The sequence below is a fragment of the Mirounga leonina genome, unplaced genomic scaffold, assembly GCF_011800145.1.
Source record: "Mirounga leonina isolate KUSES-001 unplaced genomic scaffold, KU_Mleo_1.0 Mir_101414, whole genome shotgun sequence".
Classification (NCBI taxonomy): Eukaryota; Metazoa; Chordata; class Mammalia; order Carnivora; family Phocidae; genus Mirounga; species Mirounga leonina.
The window spans coordinates 2,093,824-2,107,338 of NW_023270121.1; the positions used below are offsets into that span (position 1 = coordinate 2,093,824).

General features: G+C 37.2%; 1 protein-coding gene across 1 annotated transcript in view; it reads right to left on the reverse strand.

The window, feature by feature from the left end:
* Positions 1 to 13,515, reverse strand: part of CENPI (centromere protein I) — a 61,110-nt gene that overhangs the window by 12,704 nt on the left and 34,891 nt on the right. Inside the window, exons 16-19 of the mRNA XM_035024306.1 lie at positions 12,061 to 12,196; positions 10,835 to 10,959; positions 9,176 to 9,224; positions 8,824 to 9,042 (exon numbers count right to left, since the gene is read on the reverse strand). Of these exons, the coding sequence (XP_034880197.1) occupies positions 8,824 to 9,042; positions 9,176 to 9,224; positions 10,835 to 10,959; positions 12,061 to 12,196 (529 nt within the window). The remainder of the gene's footprint in view (positions 1 to 8,823; positions 9,043 to 9,175; positions 9,225 to 10,834; positions 10,960 to 12,060; positions 12,197 to 13,515) is intronic.

The following is a 13,515-nucleotide window of genomic DNA, read 5'->3' on the forward strand; positions in this document are numbered from 1 at the left end:
CCAATTTAAAAATGGGCAGAGGACATGAATAGATATTTCTCCAAAGACATATAGATGGTCAATAGACACATGAAAAGATGTTCAACATCCCTCATTATCAGGGAAATGCAAATCAAAACCACAATGGGATATTCACCTTACACATGTCAGAATGGCTAAAATCAAAAAGACAAGAAATAAATGTTGGCAAGGATATGGAAAAAAGGAAATCTTTGTACACTGTTGGTGGATATACAAGCTGGTGTAGCCACTGCGGAAAGCAGTATGTAAGTTCCTCAAAAAATTAAAAATAGAATCAGCACATTATCCAGTAATTCCTCTACTGGGTACTTACAAATAAATACTAATTTGAAAAGATACATGCACCCCTATGTTTACTGCAGCATTATTTACAATAGCCAAGATATGGAAGCAATCCAAATGTCTATCCACAGATGAATGGATAAAGAAGATATGGGATACACACGGGTGTGCGTGTGTGTGTATAGATAGATAGATAGATGTATATATAGATAGATATCTCTCACACATCTCACACATGCTGCAATATTACTCAGCCATAAAAGAAGAATGAGATTGTGCCATTTGCAATAACATGGATGGCTCTAGAGGGTATAATGCTAAGTGAAATAAGTCAGTCTGAGAAAGACAAATACCATATGATTTCACTCATAAGTGGTACCTAAAAAAAAACAAAACAGAAAACAAATACAACAAATGAATAAACAATAAGCAGAATCAGACCTATAAATACAGAGAACTGATAGTTGCCAGGGGGGGGGGGGGGGGGGGTTAGACAAATTAGGTGAAGGGATGTGGGGGATATAGGCTTCCAGTTATGAAAGGAGTAAGTCATGTGAATAAAAGGCCCAGCATAAGGAATATAGTCAATGATACTGTAATAGCCATGCAATGGGACAGATAGTAGCTACACCTGTGGTGAACACAGCATAATGTATAAACTTGTTGAATCACTATGTTGTACACCTGAAACTAACATAAAATTGTGTGTCAACTATACTCAAGAGAAAATAATTCCATTTATAATAACATCAAAAAACTAAAATAATCAGGAATAAATTTAACAAAAGTATAAAACTTATACTATGAAAACTATAAAACATTGTTGACAAAAATTAAAGGGGACCTAAATAATTGGAAAGACATTCTATGTTCACAATCAGAAGACAACATTGTTAAGATGGCAATACTATCCAAATTGATCTAGGGATTACCTATCAGAATCCCAGCTGGTTCTTTGTAGAAGCTGGCAAGCTAATTCTAAAATTCATATGGAATTTCAAGGGAACAAGAATAACCAAAACAATCTTGGAAAAGAACAAAGCTGGAGGTTCCATATTTCCTGATCAAGACATTTTTGTACTGGTGTAAGGATAGACACAGATCAATGGAAAAGAAAAAATAAATCCATACATCTATGATCAATTGATTTTGAGGGTTCCAAGATATTTTAATATGAAAAGAATAATCTTTCAACAAATGGTGTTGGGAAAACTGACAAGCCACATGTAAAAAAATCGAATTAGATACCTATATCATATCCTATATAAAAATTAACACAAAATAAAGAAAATCTAAATATAAGAGCTAAAACTATAAAACTCTTACACAAAACATAGGAATAAATTCATGATTTTGGGCTAGGCAGTGATTTCTGAGCTATGACATAAAAAGCACAAGCAATACACTGACTACCAATTACCCACAAAGGAAATTAAGAGGGGCACCTGGGTGGCTCAGGTGGTTAAGCATCCAACTCTTGGTTTTAGCTGAGGTCATGATCTCAGGGTCATGAGACAGAGCCCCATGTCGGGCTCTGTGTTCAGTGTGGAGTCTGCTTGGGATTCCTTGCCCCTCTCTCTCCCTCCCCCTCGGCTCCTCCCCCTGCTCATGCTCTCTCTAATAAATAAATAAAATCTTCAAAAAGGAAATTAAAATCCTACTTACAATAGTTTTAAAGAGAATGAAATATTTAGGACTGAATGTAACCAAAGGAGATGAATGACTTATACACTGAGAAACTATAAAACACCAGTAAAAGAAATTAAAATATATGCAAAAAATTTAAAGCCATCCCATGTTCATGGATTCAGAGAATTAATATTGGTAAAATATCCATACTAGCTAAAGCAATGGTACAGATTCAATGCAATCCCTATCAAAATCCCAATGGCATTCTTTTTTTAAAAAAGATTTTATTTATTGGGGTGCCTGGGTGGCTCAGTCGTTAAGCGTCTGCCTTTGGCTCAGGTCGACCCCAGGGTCCTGGGATCGAGCCCCACATCAGGCTCCCTGCTCGGCGGGAAGCCTGCTTCTCCCTCTCCCACTCCCCCTACTTGTGTTCCCTCTCTCGCTATGTCTCTGTCAAATAAATAAATAAAATCTTTTATTTATTTACTTGTCAGAGAGAGAGAAAGCACAAGCAGGGGGGAGCAGTAGGCAGAGGGAGAAGCAGGCTCTCCACCAAGCAAGGAGCCCGATGTGGAACTCGATCCTAGGACCCTGGGGTCATGACCTGAGCCGAAGGCAGACACTTAACCGACTGAGCCACCCAGGGGTCTCTCCCAAAGCCATTCTTTACAGAAAGAAAAAAATCATGAAATTCATAGGGAACTACAAAAGACCCTGATTAGTTGAAACAATTTTGAGAAAGAACAACAAAGCTAGAGAAATCATACTTCATGATTTCAAAATATGTAACAAAGTCCCAGTAATCAAAACAGTATGGTACTTAAATAAAAACAGACATAAACCAATGGAACAGAATAGAGTTCAGAAATTACAAGGGTGCTAACAACACAAAACTGGGAAAGGAGAGTCTTTTCAATAAATGGTGCTAGAAAAACTGGGTACCCACATGCAAAAGAATGAAATTGGACCCCTACCTTATACCACTCACAAAAATTAACCTGAAATAGATTAAAGACTTAGATGTAAGATCTGAAATTGTAAAACTCCTAGAAGAAAACATAGGGAAAAGGCTTCTGGACACTGCCCTTGGCAATGATTTCTTGGATAGGACACCAAAAGCACAGACAACAAAAGCAAAAATAGCCAAGTGGGGTAACATCAAACTAAAAAGCTTCTATACAGGAAAAGAAAAAAATCAACAGAGTGAAAAGTCAGCCATACCGAACGAAAAAAAATATTTGCAAACTAAGCTAATAAAGGGTTAATATCCAAAATACATAAGGGATTCCTACAACTCAACAGCAAAAAACCCCAAATAACCCAATTAAGAAACAGGCAAGGGAACTGAAGAGATAATTTCTCCCAAGAAGACATAGAAATGGCTAGCAGATACATGAAAAGGTGCCCAACATCATTAATCATCAGGGAAATGCAAAACAAAACCACAATGAGATATCACCTTATATCTGTTAAGATTAATTTTATCAAAAAACAAACAATAAAAAGTGTTGGCAAGAATGAAGAGAAAAGGCAACCCTTGTAAACTATAAGTGGGAATGTAAATTGGTGCCCTGCTATGGAAAACAGTATGGAGATTCCTCAAAAAAAATTAAAAATAGAACACCATATGATCCAGCAATTCCACTTCTGGGTTTACATCCAAAGGAACTGAAGTTAGGATCTTGAAGACCTATCTAAACTCACATGTTCGCTACAGCATTATTTACAATAGCCAAGACAGGGAAGCAACCTAAATATCCATCAACTGATGAATGGATCAAGAAAATGTGGTATATACATACAATGGAATATTATGCAGCCTTTAAAAAGAAGGAAATCCTGCCATTTATGAGAACATGGATAAACCTGAAGGAAATTATGCTAGGTGAAATAAGCCAAAGACGGAATACATGATACCACTTACATGTTGAATCTAAAATAATCAAACTCATAGAAGCTAACAGCAGAATGGTGGTTGCCAGGGGCTGGGTGGATGGGGACAAAGAAAGTCATAAAAAAGCATAAGAGACAAAAGAAAAAAATTCATAAATTAAAAGTTCACCAAAATAAAAACTTTTGTCTTTCAAGAGATGAACAAAAAAATGAAGACAGCCCACAGAAAATATTTGTAAATCATAGATCTGATAAGTAACTTGAAACCAGAATACAGAAATGACTCTCAATGAGACAATAACAATAAGACAAATAACCTATTTTAAAAATGGGCAAAGGGTCTTGGGGTGGCTGGGTGGCTCAGTCGGTTAAGCGTCTGCCTTCAGCTCAGGTCACAATCCTGGAGTCCCGGGATCGAGCCCCACATCGGGCTCCCTGCTCAGCAGGGAGTCTGCTTCTCCCTCTGCCCCTCACCCTGCTCGTGTTCTCTCTCTCACTCTCTCTCAAATAAGTAAATCTTTTTAAAAAAATAAATAAAAATAAAAATGGGCAAAGGGTCTGAACAGACGTTTCTCCAAAGAAAATACATAATGGGCAATGTGCAATAAGCACATAAAAAGATGCTGGACATAAACAGCTATCAGGGAAATGAAAACTGAAACCACAGTAAGTTACTACATCACACCCTCTAGGATGGCTAGAATTAAAAAAAAAAAAAACAGAATAACAAGTCTTGGGGAAGATATGGGGAAAATGGAACCCTCACACACTTTTGGTAGTAATGTAAAATGGCAGAGCTACTTTGGAAACACACTATTGGTAGTAATGTAAAACGGCGCAGCTACTTTGGAAAAGTCTGGAAGTTCCTCCAATACTTAAACACAGAGGTACCATATAATCCAGCATTCTCACACCTAAGTATATACCCAAGAGAAAGGAAAACATGTTCACACAAAACCTTGTACACAAATCTTTATACAAGCACCATCCATAATAGCCAAAAAGTGGAAATAACCCCAAAGTCCCTCAACTGATGGATAAGCAAAATGAAGCACATCTGTACTAAAAAATATTATTTGGCAATAAAAACAAATGAAGTATTGATACATGCTATGCCATAGATGAACCTTGAAAACATTATGCTAAGTGAAAGAAGCCAGTCACAAAATAATATGTATCATATGAGTTCATTTTTATGAATTTCCAAAATAAGTGACTCTGCACAGATTATAAAAAATAGATTAGTATTTGCCAGGATGGGGGCGGGGAATGGGGAGACAGGAGTAGCAGCTAAGGGTTATAAGGGTTTCTTTTTGGGATAATAATATTATAAAATATATTATGATGATGCACAGCTCTGTGAATATACTAAAAGTCACTGAACTGTATACTTCAAATGTGTGAATTGTATTGTATTTGAATTTTATCTTAATAAAGCTGTTTTAAAAATACAAATTTTTAAAAAGTGCCCCTATCTTTTATAGGTATATAATGAAGCATTCACAGCAAAATTGTATAACATTTGGTATTTGCTTCAAAATTATTGGGTAGTAAAACGGGGTGGGAGTAGAGACTGAGCTGGGTGATGGGTATGTGGGGGTTTATTGTACTATTCTTTGTACTTGTGTATGTTTGAAATCTACAACATAAAAAAAAAATTTGTAAAAAAGACCTAACTCTATGGTAAGGAAAGCCAAAATCTATGGTAAGGTAAGCCAATATCTAGAAGATGAGAACCCAAATGGGTAAACCTAATTCTCAAAGTCACTCTTGGCTTTTACCAATTTGCCAGTCCAGAGGAATCAGCTGCAAAACTGAGCTGCACTTCCACAGCTTCAAAGGACTAAGGTAACTAAAGTCAAAGCACAGGGTTTGCCAAAAGTGGGAACTCTTATAAACCAACCCCCACTTTACACTGGAAACCCAAAAGGCTATACCTTCAAGGTAAGAGTTCACCAGAAGTAAATTAGCCTTCTCACAGGCTGGCAGTCTACCACCTATGATCAAAGGAACCTTAGGCAAAGAACTTGGATTAGGGTAGTCCCAGACAAAGAGCACTCCTATGTACCTGTAGAAAGCAAATGAAAGTTCTCTCTGTAGGAAGATCTCACTCTAATCTTCTGATTCCTTCTACAAATAATATTCCAGGTATCCAGCACATGGCCAAAGATAACCAGACACACAAAGAAATCAAGCAACATGAGGAAGCAGCAGCAGAAAAAAGAGGCAACAGTTACACACAGAAACTTCTGATACTGGAATTATCAGACACAGATTACAAAACAATGCTTACTAAGTTTATTTATTTTTTAAAGATTTTTATTTATTTGACAGAGAGCGAGCACAATCAGGGGGAGCAGCAGCAGGAGAGGGAGAAGCAGGCTCCCCACAAAGCAGGGGGAGCCCGATGTGGGATTCGATCCCAGGACAACAGGATCATGACCCGAGCCGAAGGCAGACATTTAACTGACTGAGCCACCCAGATGCCCCAAACAATGCTTACTAAGTTTAAAGAAAGGAAACACTAGATGGGAAAAACAAGAAGCAAAAAATGACTACCTACAGACAAAGAAGAGAAAAGAAGGAGACAAGGATGGAAGCAAGATTTCTATAGTTTAGAATTTGGAATCAGGTAAATGCTTTACGTATTCTAGGAATGAAATTAAATTTTTAAAAGCATCCTCTAAAGCATGAAAAGAAACTGAAACCAATATATCAAAATATATATAAAATATAGTATATGCACTGTACAGTTTTAGTAGGATTTAGTCCAGAGGCAAAAAGAACTAAAATTATTTCAAATTTCATCCAGTAGTCTCATTATTAATAGTAATATAAATACTATTAATTTGAAACAAATTTTTATATATTATATGATAAGTCAGACAAGTTATAAAGGTGAGAAAAAGAAGAATATCAGAAAATCACTAAACTCTACAGCTCTGAAATCCCTCTATGTACTTAAAAACGTAATTTTATTCAGATACTGAAATCAATCAGTATGTTTTTGAAGGCCTACTTTTTTCACCATCTGGTCCCTGACTACATTTCAAGACCTCATCTCCTATCATGCTACTGGCTAGCCAGGTGGTTCTCAACCCTTGTTGTATATCAGAATAATTACATTAAAAAAGGAGATTCTGGATGTCACCCTAGAGTTACTAAATCAGAGTCTCAGGGTGGGAACAATCAAGGATGTCTACTTTGGAAAAGCACCCTGGGTACTTCTGTTAGGGTAGAACCCCTGCTCAAACCCTACAGTTCTACTTAAGGTCCTCAAACATGACAAGCTCTAAACAGGGGCCAGCAAACCATAGCCCATGGCTCGCATCCAACCCAATACCTGTTTCTGTAAATAAACTTTCATTAGCACACAACTCCATTCATTTGTTTATCCACTGTCTACGGCTACTTTCACACTACACTGGCAAGGCTGAGTAGTCTCGACAGAGACAACATGGCCTACAAAGCCTAAAATACTTACCATCTAGCCTTCTAACAGAAAAAATCTACTGTCCCCTGCTCTATCTTTGCATTTTTGTTCAAATACTGCTCCTATCTTGACAAGATCATGCTCATAATTCAAAGCTTTGATTAGCATCACTTCTGTAAAGCCTGAATCGAGTAAGCACCCCTGTACATTTTTTCATTGTCCTCTGTACTTTCCCTGTATTACTCATCATTCTTTATTCTACAATGTCTATTTAACAACTGCCTCCCCAACTAGACTATAAGCTCTATGAGGACAACACCCAGATGTGTCTTGTTCACCACAGTGCCTGGTTCATTGCATGCACATATTAAGCAATTATTCAATGAATATCTCCCCCGTTCTGTACATTTCTTTTTCATTTTGTTTGATTCCTCAATGTTCCGATCTGTTAAGGGAATTCTGAATTAGATTCTATCAGTGTATTTGTAATCCCATCCTGTTGTGTCATCCACATGTTTGATATGCACACCATTTGAATTCCTCAAGTCACTGGTAAAGGAATGAAGTAACAAAGACCTAACACTATGGTAAGGAATGAAAATGACAGGGCTGATGATAAAGTCCTGAGAAGACCACATTCCCTCCCTTCCAGCATATTGATATCCATTAAATCAGCAGTATTTGGTGAAGACTCCAACTCTAATTATAATATTATCTAGCCTACATTTTCCATAATGTCTAGAAGGATTTTATGAGAGCTTCCACTTCTCCACAGCCTTTTCTTACCTGGTACCATCTCTACCCAAGCAGAACTGAACTAATAATCACTCCCCTAGCTTTCTCATGACTGTACCTTTTCTCATTTCACCTCTCTGTATTACAGTAACATTTACAAGTCTGTCTGCCACAAGCCCAAGCAAGCTCTTGGGAGGGTAGAAACTTCCTTAAGAGCGGTGGGGGGTGGGAGGCATGGGGTGGCTGGGTGATAGACATTGGGGAGGGTATGTGCTATGGTGAGCGCTATGAATTGTCTAAGACTGTTGAATCACAGACCTGTCCTCTGAAACAAATAATACATTATATGTTAAAAAAAAGAAAATAGTAGGAAGGGAAAAATGAAGGGGGGGAATTGGAGGGGAAGATGAACCATGAGAGACTACGGACTCTGAGAAACAAACTGAGAGTTCTAGAGGGGAGGGGGGTGGGAGGATGGGTTAGCCTGGTGATGGGTATTAAAGAGGGCACGTATTGAATGGAGCACTGGGTGTTATATGCAAACAATCAATCATGGAACACTACATCAAAAAAAAAAAACTAATGATGTACTATATGTTGGCTAATTGAACATAATAATAAAAAATAAATTAAATAAAAATTAAAAAAAAACTTACTTAAATTAACTTTGAATCTCCAGAACCTAGCAAAATGTCCAAAATCTAGCTGACACTTAAAAAGGAATGACTGAACACGTCTTACAATTCAGACACACTAAATTTACGGCATTTCCTATTTCTGTTATTATAATATTCCTATATAAAATCTAAAAATCCTTTAAATGCCCTTACCTGTAGCAGAAAGGAAACAGCATAATTCAATAGAGCAGGGTGATGAACTAAATTTAAACTGTTTTTATACTCTGCTATTCCAGTTTTTTCTAAGACTTCAGGGTCAATATATAATCCTTTCTGGAAAGGTTTGGATGTCCACAGGCAACCAACCATGGCTGTCAAATAGTGATTAAATTCTTGATAGGTCTTGCTGCTGAAATTGAACTCTGATTTTGTCTATTGGGAAAGAAAAAAAAAAATTCTCATTATCACCTATTCTCCCTTTCCTTCTTACTCCTAGTAGATCATATATATCCAAAACTCAATTTTTAAACACTGATGATTTAACACAGAGTTTTACCATCCATACCTTTTGTACCAACTCATTTTTCTTGGCAGCAGTCAAATTGTTACGATACCTAAAAGGGAGAATAGAATGAAATTTTGAACATTAAATGCTTTTGAAATGTAAACATAAACAAAAGTGTACATTTTAAATGTAAATATATGCAGATGTGCACATACACAAACACCCAGCTGTCTAGTTAAGGTTTTTATTACTCTGTGCTACACTCTTCTCAAAGAATAAAAATAGAGGCTCAAACATTAAGTTATACATTTAAGATATGCACTTGACAGTATGTAAATTATGCCTGAATAAAAAATAAAAAACAATGAATGAAATGCTCTTAATGTTGCATTATAAAAAAATTAATAGAGGTTCGAGAGCAGAAACTGATAGGGCACCTGGGTGGCTCAGTAGGTTAAGCAACTGACTTCAGCTCAAGTCATGATCTTAGGGTCCTAGAACTGAGCCCCGCGTTGGGCTCCCCACTCAAAGGGGAGTCTGCTTCTCCCTCTCCCTCTGTCCCTCCCCTCCCCCTGCTCGTGCTTTCTGTCTCTCTCTCTCAAATAAATAAAATCTTTTAAAAAAAAGAGCAGTCACTGATTTAAAACATGTTTTCTTAATGTAGAAAAAAGGTACAGTAGAAAGAATAAAGGAGAAACTTAAAAATGTTTTTTTCTTGGGACGCCTGGGTGGCTCAATCGGTTAAGCATCTGCCTTCGGCTCAGGTCATGATCCCAGGGTCCTGGGATCGAGTCCCGCGTCGGGCTCCTTGCTTGGCAGAGAGCCTGCTTCTCCCTCTACCTGCTCTGCCTGCCGCTACCCCTGCTTGTGCTCTCTCTCTCTGACAAAAAAATAAATAAAATCTTTAAATGTTTTTTCTTGCCTGGGAACTATTAATTAGTTTACAAACATTCTAACCTTGGCATAATCCTACAAGTTTTGCCAAAAGGGTCTATAACACTTGTGGACTAAAAAGAGTAATTTCAGCCTATAAATGAAAAACTAGAGGGGATCAGAAATAATACTTAGTTTCATATAATTGAAAATAGCTCCCCTAATCTCCCAGGAAATGTTCTTTTTATCATAGAAGTTATGTAGACCCAAATCAGTTGTCAGCAAATGACTAATTTTTCTTTAAGATACAGCAATGAGAATGAACAATGCTGAGTGCATCAGTACCACTGCACAAGATTCTTTAACTATGAATATTTTTTAATTTTTAAAAATGAGTGTAGCTGATATACAATGTTACATTAGTTTCAAGTGTACAGCACAGTGATTTGACAGTCTATACATTATACTATGCTCACCACTCACTGTGGCTATCATCTGTTACCATACAATGCTATTACAATATCACTGACTATATTCCCTATGCTGTGCCTTTTATTCCCATTAACTATGAATTTTTAAAATCCATATCCCCCACAGTGATATCTCAAAAACACAGTTTATTAAAATAGCCCCATATTGGAAGGTCATTACCAAAAGAAAGACATGTTTCTTATTTCCATAGGTTCTGGCAGAAAATGGAAATAGTTCCTTATTGTATTTAATATTTTATTATATTATATACAATAAGTTTATTATAGTGTATTTATAAATTATAATTTATTGTACAGTTGAAAAACAAAGATAGAAGTATGATGTGTTCATTTATAAAATACAAATGCTTTGTACCTGTGCATGATATAACATAGCTGGTTCAGGATACTGGAATCTAGGCTGAGAAGAGCAGAATAGAAGATCCCCAGAGGAAACAACACCACTAATGGAAGGTTGTAATTTATATATATGTCACACACCTTTTGGGAAGAATGATAACATCAGTATATAGATTATTCCCCAGATGCCCTCAACCAATTTCACACAAAGAATTAGCAACAGAGAATAAGCAATAACAGAACATAAAATTTGGGCCTGCCTAATTCATAAATAGAATAGGTAGCCACAACCTGCTTAAAAATGTACCTCACTAAACATCACACTTGCCATAGAGGATTATTTCTACAAGGTCATTACTAAAATATTCTATTTTTTCTGGGAAGAGATCTTCAAGTTGGGAAGAAAGGGGAAGGGAGCACTTCTTTCACCTTAAGTCCCATTAATACTGATTTATCATATTAGTTAGCTGTCAACCTGGAAAACAAAGGAGCATGTTTCTGCATAAATATATAACACAAGACAAGTAGTGCAGGGAGGAAGCCAGGAAAACTGAGATTAGTGGGTACTTCTAGGATAATAGTTCTGTCCACATCAAATAGTTTATAAAACAATCAAAGAGGGCGCCTGAGTGGCTCAGTTGGTTAAGCGACTGCCTTCGGCTCAGGTCATGATCCTGGAGTCCCTGGATCGAGTCCCGCATCGGGCTCCCTGCTCAGCAAGGAGCTTGCTTCTCCCTCTGACCCTCCCCTCTCTCATGTGCTCTCTCTCTCTCATTCTCTCTGTCTCAAATAAATAAATAAAATCTTTAAAAAAAAAAATCAAAGAAGACCAGAATTATAGGTACTATGAGAAATAAGGTGGTTGAAAGGTGGAAGTGGAGAGCTGAAGAAACATCAGGGTGTTTTTTTTGTTGTTTTTTTTTTTGCCAGGGGTCTGGGATGTACAATGAATGAGCAAAAAGTGATGCTAGAGACAGACTCTGTCTAGGGTCAGCATTCTTCCAAGGAATGTCCACTGAAGCAGTTCCTGAACCTTCACAAAATGCACTTGTTTATCCACTTTATGAAAGTCAGTTATTCAGGTGAGAATATGATCATTAACTTCAAAATAAGTAGCTTATTTTAACTATGCTAATAAGGTCAAAACCCAACTAAGAGTTGTACATAAAATTTAAATAACAGAGCAGTAAAGCAGATAGCCATCACAAAAATCTAAATAGAAAAAAATGGGATGTGTACTACCTTCTCATAGAAATCCAAAATAAAGTGCAGTAAGAAAGTACTGTTGTTTTCCAAGCGCATTGCAGTAGTGGACAGCCGCCCCACGTACTGAATCAGTTCAGACACAGAGTTCATGGATCCACCTAAAGTTGTCTCTCTGCAATAAGAAATCGTGACATTTGGATACACATTAGCAAACGTTTTCACAATTTCCAAGCTAGAGGTAAATAATACATAGCAAAAAGTTGCTGAGGATTTCAGAAAACGATCAGTGCTCCAATGTATAACTGATTTTTTTTTAAACCACAGTGATTAACCATAAAACTACACAGTCTCCAGAGAATCATTAAGATCAATTCACAGAACATCCTCAGCAACCACTCTACTAAATACCAGAGAAATAAAGGATTATGCTCCAGAAAGACTTTAGATAATATTACCAATGTCCAGGAACCACAGCATTTAGCAAATTAGTTTCTGAATATACAAATCAAGACCCAGTTTTACCTGAATTCCTGAGCTGAAATGCTATTAAAAATATTTTCACTTTAACTGAAATTCAGTTCAATCCTAACACTAAATTAGAAAAATTTTTGGCATCTTTCTATCTTCCACTAAAAACCAAATGTGGATATTTCATATTCTTCCCAAATCAATGAACTGTGTCTCTTTAAATCACACATGGGTATAACTGGTTCAATTCATCCATCTACTCACCCCTGTCCTTCAATCCACTGTTGAGTGGATTAGGAAAAGACCTAGAAATGTGATTTCATAGCTTTACCCTCTGATCTAGGTAGCCAACAGTGGTTATGCACAAGAAATAAAGAACAGCATATATAGTCTTAGAGCCAGAGAAATGATGACTCTACCACGACCCACCACCGTGATGGCTCAGTGCCAGAGTGAGCAGGGAAAGATTAGGAGATCATTCACATAGGTGGGCATCCATATAGTCAGCTGGCCATTTGCAAACTATGTATTAACTATGATTTTTGGCAGCACCAGGCAAATGTGTCTGAAATAATTTGAACAGTGATGACGGCTCAGAACATCATCCTCTGAAGTCTTTCTCCACAGGACACCAGAGGCATTTTGGATGAAACAATTCCCTATTCAGGATTGCCTCCTACTCCCCACCCACAGTAATACGTTTACCATCCTTGGCTCCCACCTACTAAATAATGGTAGCACACTCTTCCCATTCACTGCACCAACCAAAAATGCCCAATGAAGAACCACTTCTGAGAACGGTTTCCTACCCTTCTCTCCTTGTGATCTACAACTACAATTTAGTCCCTCTTTGACAGTCATGTGGCATATGGTCATGAGAGGGACATGGCGTTACATCCGTATCTCCAAAATAAAAGGAGTTACTGAGAACCTAAGAACTGTATTATAGATAGCAGCTCTTTCTGCCCCCTGGTCCTGTCCCCGTGCTGTAATAAAACCACCATTTTGTACCCAAAAAAACCC